We start from the raw sequence: 15,413 nt of genomic DNA on the forward strand, positions 1-15,413 counted from the left end.
ACTTAGATCATCCCCCGAAGGAAGGAGCTCCGTCGCGATTGGCCCATGTAGCACAGAGAGAGTTTTAACAGTGATGTCAGCTGATCCGCAACCCCCCCCACTTTTGCTGCTGTAATCCATTTACAGTGAGAGCAAAGAAAGTCATTGTGGTTGTTAATGAGTCTTTTTTAAGCTGTTCAGAAGATAGTGGGTCATGCAATGATGACTCTAATTTAAGATGCTAGCAGCGATGCGCGAGACCTCGTGCCACAAACAAACAAACAAAGAAATAAACAACGTGAAGTGTGTGTGGAGGAAGCTGTAAAAAGTAACAACTTTTTTTTTTTATTAACTTTCCGGGGGGGTGGGTGGGGGGGGGCTTTCTGTCAGAGGGTATATATAGACGAGGTTCTTCTTCCCTGACATCCCTTTTGACCCGTCTCTAAAGTGGCGCCTCTGTTTGTGAGAGTTGTTTTGGAGCCTGTGAAGGAGTGGTGGAACGTCAGCCAACCAGGCGGCACCGTTTGCGCAACGCTGGGTGGACCACGTTTAGCTCCTCAAGTCACTAGTGACCTCACCCCTCATGTGGAAAATGTCCTTGCTCGTGACTACAGAGGGGAGACATTTGCTTGAGCGGAGGGGCGTCGGAGCGTCCCCCCCAGCATGGCACTAGCGTGACTTAAACGGTGTTTTGCGGAAAAGCTGTGCGCTTTACGTCTCGAGAGAAGATCCATCTCCACTTGAAGCCATCGCTCAGTCCATTTAGCAAATAGCTGTGCTTCGTACCACGCAATAAAGACATTCTGACCTCATTAGCGCGTCGGCGTGAGGAAGTCGTTGCAACGGGAATGCGTGCCATTCCTTCGACAGTTAAATTTGTGTCTTTCTGTGGCGGTTTGTCTGTGCGTGCTTCTGGTTGTCTAAGTGTGGTAAACATCATTAGACAGAAAAGTCGTAACCCGGGCTTTTGTGCGGCACAATAGTTTTCCAATTGCTATGGTTTCGCTGTGGAAAAATACAGCCAGAGGCTTTCTTTCCAGTGTGCCTGCAAAGGTTTGAATGTTCGCCAACACATGATCGACCAAATTGTCCCGTTTGTACATTCACGGAATGAGTTTGTGACGATGACGTAAGACAAGGCGTTTGCTTTTGTGCAGTATGAAAAATGCATTTTGCACACTGGTGACTCGGCATGACCGCATGACTTTGAAGTGTGAGGCTCCGTGTTTGTACTTTGTTTGTTTGTATTTTAATTGATGCCAGTGTAGCAACATAGTGATTATTTTCAGCATATCTTATACAAGTTATTACACAATTTCGTCTAACCTTAATTACAATTTTTTTTTCTTTTTACTTTTGCTCGAAAACATTTTGCTTACGGCAACTAAAATTGTGCCTTTGCGTGGCATAAATAGTCAAACTTTGTGGCGAATGCTAGTGACGTTACACACAGTAACAGCCCGTAGCGATCGCGAGGAGCCCATCGGCTGAGCGGAGACTCACTCTGCGAGGAGCTGCTGGAGGGCGGCGTGACCCCGAAGCGCTGCGACGTCTGCGGGCGTCTGGCCCTGCTTGTTGGGCAGCCGCACGGCATCCCTCGCCCCCGGCTGCCGCAGCAGGAAGCGCGTGACGCGGACCAAACCTCGCCGGGCTGAAAAATGCAGCAGGGTCTCCCGCGGGTGCAGATCTACAACAGACAGTGGAGGGTGACACTTGCAGTTAGATTTTTCAGGAGAGAATATTCAGTACAGTGCCAAGGCGTACAGCCACTTTTGCTCAAATGACTTTTAATAATGCTATTATTGCGTGATATTATTATCAATTCTATCCATTCGTGTGAAAACCAAAAATTATATTGCATGTTGATATGTATCTGGTTCTTATATATTTTTTTCTCTGCTACGTTTTGAAACGATGACTACGATTTATTTACAACTCTATACTGACCTCACAGCAGCACTTTTTTTTGCCTCTGAGCACTAAGGCGGAGAGAACCGGCAGGCCTACGGAGCTCAGATTCAATTACCGGCCTAAAGCATCAGTGGAGCGAGTGGAGGTGGTGTGAGCGGAGGCGGTGTGAGATGAGGCAGAAATGCGGCTGTCGACGAGAGCCACGGGATCTAAGTACTGACTTTGCTCTTCGTGGCAAAAATTGTAAATGGGCATTAATTCACAGAAATAATACGGTCACAGAGTTTAATTTTGTAGGCGATCCAATCACAAAGATGGTGGCATTTAAGAAGCTTGAGGAGTTTATCGAAGAGGACTTTGCTGACCATGTCACTAGAGTTGTCTGAATTTTCATTAAAATTGTTGAAAACAAAAAAAAAATCAATTAAAAACTATCTTTCAACAGAGTAAAGTATATTACCGGTGCTGTCGGAGCATTGGTTCCCCAGCAAGTTCCACCCCGGTGGCAGCGGGATGTGATGGAGGGCCAAGGTCAGACTCTCATCTAGACGCTCACACTCTAGCAGGGGGATGTGACACTCATCCAGGAGCAGCGCCCCGTCCAGGCCATCTGTGCGGCCCACCGTGCTAACCTGAGAGGAGGGGGTGAAGCATACGACGCTGAAAAAAAAAATCATTTCTATACTAAAATTGCACGGGATGTACTGGAGGCTCACCAGAAACTGGGCCATGTCAAAAGCCAAGTCCTGAACAAAAGTGAAGCTATGCTCAGCTAAAGGAGCGACGTGGGAGGAGAGCGTAGTCGGCTCCTCGGACGCCTCGGGGCTGCCGCGGGTGACGGCGCACAGGGTGACCGAAACCTCCTCGCAACAGCCGTGAGCTGCAGGGAGAAAGGAGAAGTGGCCCAACAAAAGTCCGGTTATCAAACGCCCGTTATTGCTGAAAAATATCAGGGTCGGAAAATACGCTCAGATGATTTGGTTCTCATAAACACCTTTCAACCTTTGCCCAATGACAAAAAAACACAGAAGCCAACGTACAGGCAGGTGGATTTAAAGTGAAACACAAACATTTGATTGAAATGGAGAACAATATGAGGGAAGATGAATCATTTATTCCATCTTCTGTCTTCCAATAATAAGCCCCGACTTCTTTCCTCTTACGAGCCAATATAAAGCCGCTCTGATCATTGCAGAAGGATTTATCATCACGGGGCATCTGTGATTATGATGCCGTATCCTTTTACATTACGGGCTATCTCACTCATTAAGGCTAAGCAGTTGTGCTCCATTGTAGTTACTTATTTACCAAAGACAATTGGCGAGGGGTAATCTGATGGCTTGATCACTTGATTATTACGTGACCAGGAAAGCATTTACAATCTTGCAGTTCAAAATGAGTTTGGTGAGCAACAAAAAAAGAGAAAAGAAAATACTTTTTGTACAATTAAACCCATCTGCGCCATATTTTGCCCAATCTTGTGAACAGATGGGCGTGCAAACAAACTAGCAGATGCTCATATATAACGTGGTACGTCCTAAAATGTAAAAAAAAAAAAAAAAAAGGACTGAAAGATTTTCCCCAGAGGAAATAATGAAACCTGAATAAAAATTCTTTACGGCCAAGTCTTATTAACTCTGCTGACAACTTTTCAGCAACTGAATTGAGTTTTTAACTGTCATGAGAGTGTTAAAAAAGGCTGAGATGTGGCGGTAACTTTTGACGTAAGTTGTTTCTTCAAACAACTGTCATTAAGTGTGTTTTCACTTCTGCATTTACCTAAATTTAACTTTGTTGTCAAATTGGAACGCATTCATTGCACGTCTATTCATTTAAATTGTAAACATTACCTCAGTTCTCGCACATTTAGATTGGGTAAAATTTAAATTCGATAAACACATGTTCCGAGGTTTCCGGTGTTTTTCTCTTTTCACAGTGGCATTAATATTCTTGAAGAGTACATTTACACGGATGTCTTACCAGGACACAGCGCCTGCAGGGTGTCATGGCCGCTCCTCAAGGTGCTGCTCAGGTGTCTCTGTGTGCTGCCAGCAAACAACAGAAAGTAGTCTGCGGCGGCGGCGGCGACAGCGCCCTCCTCATCCACGGCCAGCTCTTCATCGGTGAGCTGCACTGTGATCACGCAGCGGCCCTGCACGTATGGGTGGACACAAGGGAGGGCGGAAAAATAAGTGCTCAAGAGGCATATTATTACCATTATTATTATTAGAATTATTATCATCATCATATGTTAACGTTACATGTGTGACTGGAATGTGAGGATATTTTAAAACACTGCAAAATCCATTTTGTTTTCATGACTGCTACAGTTTGACCCGGAACGAATTATTTCCATCTTGTCCAATTGGGAGGAAAAACAATAGCCAGCTTGCATGCATCATCCACAGTAGCGAGACTGTCTGTCTGTTTATCACGACAGCACTGTTAGCCAGCCAAGACGACAACGTAACAAACAATCGCGTGCGTGCTTGCGTGCACGCGCACGCACGCGATTGTTGTTTTTGTAAAAGTCACAATTGACTGAATTGTGTTCTTGAGTACCGCTCAGAATGAAGCGATGTCACCCGAGGGCATGGCGAGCAGGAGGCGAGGAGGCGCCAGAAAGGGGACGATTGTTTTGCCAAGAGCTTCTTTCCACCGGGGGAACTGCGACTTCATTGACACGGAGGAGGGATAATGGGGACATTTTATCCACTCGCTGTCCCGTCGCCTACTAAGCTCCGACGTGCACGGAACGGCCGCTTTGCTGCTCGGGGGTCATAGGTGCTTCCTTCTCCTGTGTAACGTGCTAGCCTTAGAGCTTGTTTCATAGACAGGCTTGACAGCAGCACTGAGAGTTTGGGAAAATGGCTGCAAAGAGCCAAGTGTATAATTGGAACAATCTTTCTGGGCTGTAGTCAATCACCAAGCAAAGCTCGTGAAATGAGACATGTCGGGACGGCCGCAGACCGGGGGAGCTCCACTCGCCACGATTCTACTTGCTCGGTAGTACAGACGGCTCGGGCGCCCGGTGTCGAACGTGCAATTTGGCAGTCGGCGAGATAAGTCGAGCGGCGTGCCGAGCTGTAGACTTTTGGTATGCGAGGGCAGTCTCGCGGTCTCAACACGGAGAGCCGGGGAGCGAGTGCGGTAAATGAGATGTAGAGGGGTGGAGGCCATCAGGCATGACATTGTCTTCATTAAAAACTCATCTCTTATCTCAGGCCCAGATTGGAAATTAGGAGGTTCGGGCACTACTGAGCAGATTGCAACCTCGGCAGACCTGTGACTCTGCACTTCATGCCAGAATGAAAACATATTAGCGGGGGGGGGAATTAGATTCGCACAATGACAAAGATAGCGGAGTCCATTCAAACAAAGTAGTTGCTCAAATTGATCCTGACAGCAGCGAGACAATATTTTTCCTCGATTTGTTTGGGCCTCAAATTAATATCCGCTCGCCACAAACAACATTACCAGGTGGCAACTTGTGAAAACAGACGCTTGAGTAGAGCGGCTATCGATCCGTCTGCGATGAGCGCATTTGTACAAAATGCGTGAGGAGGAATTGCTCAGGATAACGAGCGACTGTCATCGTCCATTGGCGGCAGAAAGGAAGGAGGGAGGGGACCATAAAGCCGCAATGATTGAGCATAAAACAAACGTTTAGGGAAAAGGCATTTACAAACCTTCCTCGTTTAGAAAAGAGAATAATTCTTGGAATAATATTTTTGCGAAACATTCTGCATGCCTCTCATGTCTACGCTGCAAACAAATACAGAGCAGCTCAACCTCTGGCGCGCAGACATCATGGCAAGTGATTTCTTTGAGAATCCTTAATTTCCTGGATTATCTACCGCCTGCAGTTTGCCTTTATTTTTGTTTTTCGAAACGTCAGTAAATGTGCTCCAACTGTTTCCACAAAAGAAAGCACTTTGAATATGGGTCTCTTTGTTCCTTTCCCTTCCGCCAACCAAATGTAAACAAAAACGTGATTGGCGGGTACCCAAGCGGAATTCTGGCCTGCTGTTCCAACGCTCGTGAGATCTGCATTCTTTGGCAACCCTACTGTCTTTCGGAGCGGCAACGCCGTCGATTTGAATGGGTTCCGAGGGATCGGAGCCAACAACCTGGCTATGTGAGGCTAGAGTATGAAGCACCTTGAATCTTTCAGGTCAAAGTAACCTTCAGACATAAGCAAAGCTCAACTTGCTACGACCAGAGTCAATGTGATGTGATTAGGTGCTAGCTGCTAACGTTTTTTTGATTTAGGCTCAGCTCAAGAATGCAAATGGCGTTTCGACCGCGTTAACCCGTGAATGTCACATACCTGTACAATGTGTTCAGGCACCGTTCACGTTATTTGTTTTACGTCTCCCGGGTGCCCGTGAGATTTATGAATAAACGCCGATAAGAACACTTAAAAGGCCTAATGAGGCAATGAACCGGAATGGCACAAGCGTGAAATCAGAGCGCCACTGTAAACTGAAGATAAGGTTGTCAAGAGCAAAACTCTTGTCGCGGACTTATCAGACAGACTTCCTGTGTGTGCCTTCCTTCGGCCGGCAGAATGCCACCGCCCAGAACGCTCCAGCAACTGCGAAGCACTTGAACAGAATGCGAAAATTGCCTGTGTGGAGGCAGTTCACTACTGTACAGTAATTGGACAACTAACTTTGGGGAAGTGGATTGCACTCAAGTTCTGTAACTTCCGTAAAAAGCGTATCGGAGCTCAAGTGTCAGAAGAAGGGAGAGAAAGAAAAAAAAAAAGAAAAAAAAAAGAATTGGTGCTGGGGTAATAATTTCATAGCCTAGACTGAACACTTAGGGGAAAAACAATATAAATGACAATGCCATTATTCAAACCAAGTTTAGTTTTTCCCTTCTGGGGTTTGCACTTTTTATATTCCTGGCACCAAACTGTTTTTTGATGCAATTCTTCTTTCCCAGCATCAACTTTCAGAGATACTGTATGACAGTTTATTTACATCTTGGCTGTATTTCGAAGAGGGAAAACCGCCGAACATTTCTATACATGGTCTTTGGTGTATAAACATACCCTATGATGCTAGGGTATGCCATTTCAACTCAATGTTCTGCTCTTGTTACAATATTGCTAGCCAGCTAATGAGCTAGCTAGAAAACACAATGTCGGTAAAACAGTTGGCGCTCAACCATCCAGCTCGTAGGAATTACTACTGTCCAGAGCCTTGTGTTCAGTAATGTGCGTGTCTGCTGCACACCTGAGAGCAGAGCAGATGGTTGTTGATACAAGCAAAAACGGATTCAGCTAGGCAAATTCGGATACTTACATAGAGTGGAGCTTGCTGGGGAGTGAGTTTCATGTCCCTGGGAACTGTAAAGGCAAAAGATGAGAGGTGGATGAACATTCTGGGGTTAGTAAAATACATGAAAAGGAGGACATGACAAATGTGGTTATGGATTCATAATGCGTGAAAAGTTGTTTTCAAATGCGAGGCGAGTCGAGCCAATCTGAAGCTAAGGTAGAAGTTTGCAATGCTTACAAAACAATGGTGAGTTTCAAGGTATGTTAAAGCAATCAAAAAGGGGAATAAAAATGAAACAAAGTGATTACAAAGGGGGTGATCACTGGATTGTTATTACGCCACGTATTATCCCGTCTTGGCCTGTCGGGGCTAAGCTAATCGCTTGTGAATGTTAGCGAGATTGCGCAGTGACTACGGACGCGTCAGAACATTGCTGTTGACAAGACGAGCGTTAAGCTCGACCTTGGCACTCTTCTCAACACCGTGGGAGGGTTAAGAGTGTAACACACACACACACACACACGTACGCACGCACGCATGGCAGACGACACACTCTCGCATAGCTAGCCAAAACCACCAGTCTGCGTTGGCCTTGGTTCGTACGGGGACAGCTGACGGAGAGAAAGTGGGCGGTTGGGGGTTGGCTTCAAAATTAGGCGAACATTTATTGAGCCGTTAAGGCTTTGTGGCACCTATTTGCGGGTAAAAATAACAAGAGGAGGTCCCTTGACCCGGCCACCATCAAAACACGCTCGTACTGTAGGTGGATTTGCGCCAGGAAGATCAGTTTGCCGGATTTACAAGCTCACATGTGATCTCAGAGAGAGAGAGACCCCCCTCTCCAAATTCTAAAAGAGATCTGGTTGCGTTCACAAGCCACAGAGCTGGCGTTCTCCTCCGTTTTCCTTTTGTTTACTGTTCCCTCGCACTCAAACGAGTCCTCGCTGAACTGGGTGGTAACTGAGCGCTGAGTAAATCACGTGAAACTGCAAAACGGGAGCAAAAAGGGTCTCCAACCCAAATATGTTGCTACTTTTGTGGCAAATAAAGAGACCCCCCCCTCCTCCTCCAATAAGAATTAGTTGGATCAGGTAAGGAGATAATCAGTGGTTCTAATAATACTCTGGAGTCTAATCCGCTTGCCTTAAGTGCACTGGGACTGATAGCAGCTTCTTTGCCGCATGCATAAGTTTGATAAGTCTGTCACTCAATGAGGCCACTGAGACGCTTTTGTTTGTTCCTTGGGGGGGAAAAAATGAATTGGACATATCGTAATTTATAAATTAGATGTAATGTACAAAAATCCCAATTGTGTACACGCCTCAATTTCAGGCACAGTTCAAAAGTAGCTAATGATGTTAAAATTAAGCAAAAATAAATCAAAAATACAAGCAAAAAAGAAAAAAAACAAAAATAAATAATGTAAGATCGAAATAAAATGAATTGCAATATCTAAAACGAAGGATATCCCCATCTGATCACATGATCAGAAGACAGATCCTGTTCTGCTGTGAAAAGCATATTTACAGATGCAAATCACTACAATTGAACGGTTTGTCGCCGTCGACTGTCTTTTAACATTATTATTCCGCTGCCGGCGCCCAAGCACCGACTCTTCCGGTCCATCTTGTGGAGGAAAGGAGACAGGAGGCACCAAATCCTTGGAGTTTATTTACACTTTAAATTGGCAGGCCAGGTGGAACCTGCTCATACATGAAGCCCAAGAAATGATATTTACTTTGCGTCATAGGGGAATAGAATGCAGAAAGGTAAACCAAAGAAATCACCATCTGCAGGAAAAGAACTACAAGAAAGAAGAAGAAATCACCATCTGCAGGAAAAGAACTACAATTCCCATACATCTTATGGAAAAAAAAATAAATAAAAGGCCAAGTGGCAATACATTACTCATCCACGGGGGGGTTTAAAATTGTCACAGTTACTCAAGTATTGATTTAGTGAGCCATTGGCGGTTTCACCGTGTGTACTTTGACTTGCACGGCTTAATTGTTGCGACAAGCATATGCTAGCGCTGGCAGAATCAAGCAAGCAGCCTCTGGGGCCCGTGGGCTAGCAAGCAGGCGTGGCGGCGGCGGACGTGCCGCAGCGTGTCTCCCCCGGGCCTCGTAGCAGCTTCTTGACAGGAGCGCGGCTGGCTCGGCGTAGCACGGGCGGGGGATGAAAATCTCGGTGTTTGCCAGAAGGCCCCCCCCCCCCGCTGGAAATTGCAGGGCAGCCGCCTCCGTTGCCGCTCAATCATCCATTTTGCAGAGCAAAATTTGCAGTGGTGACGCGTCTGTCTTGTCTGTCGGGCTGGTACGGTTTTTATTCTATTATTTCCAATGGTCAATACAGATGTACAATAATACAGGCAATCGTGCCAATGCTGCTATGCAGTCGCAAATCCATCTAGCCTTTCTCTAAAGCCCATATCCTGTTCAGTCAAAGGTGCTGGAGCCTCTCCCAGTCGACTTTAGGCAAAAGACGGACCACACCCTGAACTGGTCACCAGTTGCTTACAGAACACGCATAGGAACTGCGCACAAGTCAGACAAATGCGCGACGGCAAAAGCCAAAAATGTCCAAGCTACTTCCCGTACCTCGTTGTTGAGGTTTGTGAAGGGTGGAGCTCGAATTAGAACGTAAGGCGGTTGATTGGTTCAACAGAATGAACTTCTTTTGTGTTATGAACAATTTGAATGCAAGCGAAAGAAGAAAGTGCCATTAAATAAAAACCTGTGCTTCTGGTTTACAGTTTCAAGACTTTCAAGCGCACCACCCTGTATGGTGCGGCCATCATTTTCTTTGTTTTATTCATTCTCAGATGGCACGCAGTCTCACTGCCATTCTATTCTGGGAAGACTCATAGGGGTCGACCGGTACGAATTGAACCAGTGTGAGATGGAAACGTGATTTTTGATGCCACCACGAGAGACATTAAAAGCTAATCTTGAGATGCTTAAAAAAAAAGAAAAAAATCATAGCAGTGATTTGACTGAGTCATAACCACTTAAGATTATGAGGCATGCAATTTTAACCAAGTAGTCACACTGAAACCCGGTTACCGGTCTCCACTGTAGGTCTGTAACAGAAGGAGTATGGGAAACGGCATCCCTCAAGAACACCCGACACCTGCCTGCCGAGATTAAACCACCCATTAACTCAGACTAAAATGGTGGGTGCAGCCAGCCGAGGAGCAGCCAAGTTATGTTTGAAGTCTGGAACTTCAGCCATGCTCAAATACACCCTGATCGTCAATGTGGGGTTCCTGGAGAGATTCTTCAATTGCTTCCAAAATTGAACTCGAGACTAGACAGATGGGCTCAAAAAGAGATATAGGAAGGTTTGCCTATTCTTTTTATTCATTCGTTTCATTTTAGATTTCTCGACTGAGATTTTGTGTGCTAATATATGTTCAACTTTCTCAATCCAACTCCCTAAATTCACTTCTGGTGCGGCGGTTTTCCAGAATCTCTGCTATGGACTGAGAAGGAAATCTTAAAGGTTACCACAATACAAGATTCCTTCCAAATATGGAGTCTGACTCGCCTTGGAAAACATTTGCAGAGTGAATTCCTAGCTAGTCACCGCTTCCAAAATGAGTCGCGACGTTGTGATAAAAACGCAGCGGCGGCGGTGGTGTGACTCAGGGCGGTTTGATGTTTAACTCGCCGTTTGTTTAGCGTCCTGTACTGGTTAACCAGTGAAGTTAGCGCCTCTGCGACATGCCGAACCCTCCTGGTGCTTTTTTTTTTTTTTTTTTTTTTTTTTTTTTTTGAGCCCCGCTATCAGCTGCGTGGCTAAATTAGCTCAAGCGACGTCAGTAGCTCAGGGGTGGGGGGGCCCCCAACGGGTCCGCCGCCATTTAGATAGTCACGGCTGTTTGATTTAATCAAACCTGCCCATTGACGTGACCTCCTCCCTTCGCTACCGTCCCCATTGCACAAAAGCGCCCTGTGTATGTGTGCAGTGTGCACAAACGTCCAGCCGACAACACCGGGCTGCGGGATGAAAGGTCTCTTCAGTGTTTGCGGTGACAGTTATTACCTCGGCCTGCTGAAACCAAATACCTGTCCGCCCAGATAGCGTTATCTTATTGTGAGAGGCGTGCGAGGGGGGGGGGCGGTCTATAATCAGGGCCCGGGCCTTGATCAGGACTCAACCGCAGGTTGGATGCCACCGACCCCCCCACACTCTTTGTTTCCGCGCCATTCGGCCACAAAGGCACTTGGTGGACGTTGCTAAGCAAATAGAAACGCCGCCATCGCGTTGAGGCATGGTTACGTCTCGAGAAAGAATGCGCGTGATATTTAGAGGCACACGTGGCTTTCAGGATAGCGAGGCACAAACCTGCACCGTCGTCTGAGTGTACGCAAGTGCTGCAATTTCCCTAAAGCGAAATGTCAGAGTCCTGATAGTTACGCGGGTTAGTGTCGGCCATTTGTTGAACTTAAATTAGGGAGCAATCAGAAAAAATCTTTCAGACAACTTGGTTCTATTCCTAATATGACGAATAAAAGCAAGAACATTTTTCGAAAACTGTAATTTGGATACCTAGGTTTCCGTACAAAACACCAAAGCACAACTGTTTTCATAAATAATACATGTAAATAACTATTGAAAGAAGCTTAAAAATACGGCACGAGCGCAATTAAAATATTGCGTAAGTGAGGCCTGCTGAGTTAAAAGCATAGCTAGCGATGGCAACTGGCTAATAGCTAGTAAAGTGTTGTCACCGGAAAAAGCACCAAGATAAACATCTCAAGATGATGCAAAGAAAGGTGCAGGATGGTGGTACTTGAGAAAAAGTTCATTTGGCGCTCCAAATTGCCATTTTCATCGAAACAAACGGCCAAACTGATGCGACTTTCAGCTAAAACGCTTAATGGAGGGAGCACTAAATACCCTTAAAAGCGGCAGACGGCTGACTTGTCGCAGAAGAAAGTGGTGGCGAGTCCCATTTGGGAACTAATAGGTTTAGCGCCGACGATCCCTAGTGACCGCCAACCTGTGTTCCTGCGGCGGGCCTGATCAGATTAATAGCACCCCACCCAACAGTAATGGCCGCCTGCTTACCGTTGAGCCAAAAGCAGAGCTGCGCTTCACCCTGTGAGTCGCTTTTAATCAACAGCGGTGAGAACCAACAGCACATAAACGAGCATCAGCACCACGGTGGTTTGTGGTTAGGCGGGTCTGTGTTTCAGTACCTCAGCACCATCCGTTTGTGCGGCTTGGCTGCACTTTTAACCCTCCGGGGTCTGAGGCCCAAAAAAAAAAAAAAAGTCACGTCTGGATGACAAATAACTGTCAAGTCCGTCTGGTTGTCGTCATAGGAACCGCCCCAAATCCCGACGGCCGTTCTGTCGAGCCGCCGTCGCGAACGCTTCCTTCTCGCGCACCACCGACTCACTTCCTCTATTAGGGAGCACGCCGCAGTGTTCACAGGAAACTCTGCCCGAAAGCACACAAGACCTTGCTTGAAGCAGGAAATGAATAAGTCGACTTCATGGCCTCTTCTGATTTATGCAGATGAATGAAATCAGCCATAAGAAGCCTGCCGCTTTGCTTTAAAATGCCCATTTTAGGGTCTTCTGGTCTGGGCCATTTCTTCCAGAATGAACTTGTCCTAAAGATTTTGTCAAATAGCTACAGAATTTCAACCACCTGTACAAGACAAAAAAAAAAAAGAAAATATATACATAATACATAACTTGAGTTTGAGGATGCGAGCTGAAGGCGAGTTTCACTTCCTACAAAGAGAATGCATCGTGTCTCGGAAGCGGGAGACAATTTCTTTACAACAACACATGTCGTTACGAAACCAATGAAGTGTTATCAGCACACTGTTGCCGGGCGACGCCGGCTGGACTTTATCCCTTGGAAGATAATCGAGGGAGGTTGCGCGCAACTTCCAAGTATGATATAAAAAGTTGATATTGTGGGTGGCGGAGCATCAATGAGACATTACCCCCCCCACACACACACACACACACACAGAAGAAGTGGCGACGCCGGCTGCGGGCAGACGTACCTCTTTCAGGTGGTGTTCATCCTAAGTCCATTAGAGAAAGCTAAGCAGGTGTGTTTACACTGCAGGTATCCGCCGGGCATGTGAGCGCTCGCCAAGATTAAATATGGCCGTGCACGAACACGGGAGCTAAGGCTGATCAAAGCGCTGATGTCACGGGCTTGGAGCCGGCGACCTGCAGGTCGGTTTAAGGCTGGCGTGCGGCCTTCAAAGTATGAGTTCAAGTTCGCGCAAGAACATACACCGCGCCGCTTTTAGTCATCGGTGTTAAAATCGTCAGGAAAAGCTTTTGATGAAAAATATGTTTGTGCCTGTCCACATATTGTTTTGTTTTTTTACCGTTGTTGAGTTGCTGTCTCTGTGGCTACATTACAGTCGTGTCCCGCACCCCAAAACAACGGTATAAACAAAATAGGGTTGGTTATATCATATCGTACGGCAAACATATTATTGACCCCATGTTGGAAAAGTACAAAGTTAACACTGTTTGTTTGCAATGTCATCACTCATTTGCGACATAAGTGAAATCAATACGTGGAATTGTCACGCAAGTAAACAAACAAACCCAGGGCATCGAATTACTGCGAACCGGTTCTTAAAAACCGACTGGTTTCCATTTCCCGTCCCAAGTCACGATATACTTGCATCTTACGCTTTCTCGACAGAGTAGAACATTCTCAAAGCAGCCGGTTTATGTGCGACCAACTTCCTTAAGTCATTTGCATTCAACTAACTCAATTGCACTCGATTGGGTTCTCAATTAGATTCATTTGCAATGCTTTGATTTCAAAACGCTTCAACGATGGAACAACGAGACATTTGAGCCACCCTCGAGTCGATTTGACAGCATCTCAATTGAAAACCTGTGAGACTCCAACCCTCGCCGTATTATGGTAAATGATGTGTAATTACAAGGCCGGGGCAGCGCGCGTCTCCTCCATCACGCTCGAATTTGAGGGGTTGGCGGCAAACAGAAACTTTTCTTGATCCAGTACAGCACATTTGTAAAGTATAGTTTTTTCTGCTTCTCAATAGAACAAATCAACTGCACGTCGCCAAACAATGAAGTCATTTTATGGCTGCCGGGCTATCTTTATATGGCTATCTGTATTCACTGTACAGTCAATGTTATAAGCATCTTATCTAACATGTCCATACAGTGTACAGCGACTTCTCTGCAAAATAAGAATTGGTTTATAACACGTGATGACATAAGTGGGTGACATTGGTGAAAATTTGCAAACTACGCAAGTGGCATCATTATAACGATGGTATCGGGCTGAACACGCCACAAGTTTTTGCAAGCTTGTCTTGTCTAAAGGTCAACGACCTCAATGCTCCATTTTTAAATCAGCAGAGTGTGGTGTCAAATTTTGATGATCATTTGGAGGATTCACACAGGGAAAAGTGGTCTGTCATCATCACTGCTTATTTATTATTTCTTGTCAAATACCAAATCCTAATTGCTGAAAAACTCACCTACTCGCAACTATCTATATACTTTTTGCAATCTTTCTGAAATGCTAGATGCAAAATTAAGCACTATGAGATAATAAATGGGCAGTCGTGAAACCCAATGGAACAGTAAGTGCCCAAACCCAACTGAAGATAAAGAGCTGCTTATGATCCATGCATTTTATGCATCGGGGAATAATAACATGGTCAATTGTTAAAAGGCTTGCATTTTCATCATTTATGTCAGACCATCTGCAGAATATTTATGTTGAAGGGTAATAACTGTAAGATGAGTTTGAAACGATAGAGTTGGGATCATCGTTTGGGTTATATTTAGATTTACGTGGAAAATATTCGCCAGGCCTCTCCGGGTTTACTGTAAGTAAGCAGTTAACAGCACCTGTTTAGGTAATGACTTCACTGGGTGTTCCTAATGTTCTGGTTGCCCAAAAATAATGCGGTTGACAATGGAGTATAATATGAACATATTTCAGACTTAACGCCTCAAAACTCAAACAGCATCGTGAGAACTTTCAGCGACGTATCTCGGATGTTCCTAATTAACTGGCTCGTAGACGCCCGACTTCAGCCGTTTGTTTTTCTGCAGTCGCCCGTTAGTGTTGGACAGCAACATGTTATTGGGGGGGGAACAATTGCCTTCATAAAAGAATAGCACAAACTCATTTAAAAAGTTATTGTAACGAAAGAGAACGGAACTAGCTTGAAGAATCATGCAAGCGGCTCGTGTGTTT

At 45.6% G+C, this 15,413-nt stretch overlaps 1 protein-coding gene across 6 annotated transcripts in view; it reads right to left on the reverse strand.

Moving 5' to 3' along the window:
- Positions 1–15,413, reverse strand: part of akap13a (A-kinase anchoring protein 13a) — a 64,123-nt gene that overhangs the window by 33,196 nt on the left and 15,514 nt on the right. For 5 of the 6 annotated variants that reach the window (XM_085908688.1, XM_085908687.1, XM_085908686.1 and 2 more), the window contains 5 exons: positions 7,203–7,246; positions 3,871–4,042; positions 2,607–2,770; positions 2,351–2,522; positions 1,483–1,666 (listed from right to left, as the gene is read on the reverse strand). In XM_085908688.1, the coding sequence (XP_085764814.1) occupies positions 1,483–1,666; positions 2,351–2,522; positions 2,607–2,770; positions 3,871–4,042; positions 7,203–7,246 (736 nt within the window). Of the gene's footprint in view, positions 1–1,482; positions 1,667–2,350; positions 2,523–2,606; positions 2,771–3,870; positions 4,043–7,202; positions 7,247–7,415; positions 15,410–15,413 lie in introns of those variants that run through there. The other variant, XM_085908690.1, reaches the window with a different exon arrangement.

This window comes from Syngnathus leptorhynchus, chromosome 3 (assembly GCF_054491065.1).
Source record: "Syngnathus leptorhynchus isolate UIUO chromosome 3, UIUO_Slep, whole genome shotgun sequence".
Classification (NCBI taxonomy): domain Eukaryota; kingdom Metazoa; phylum Chordata; class Actinopteri; order Syngnathiformes; family Syngnathidae; genus Syngnathus; species Syngnathus leptorhynchus.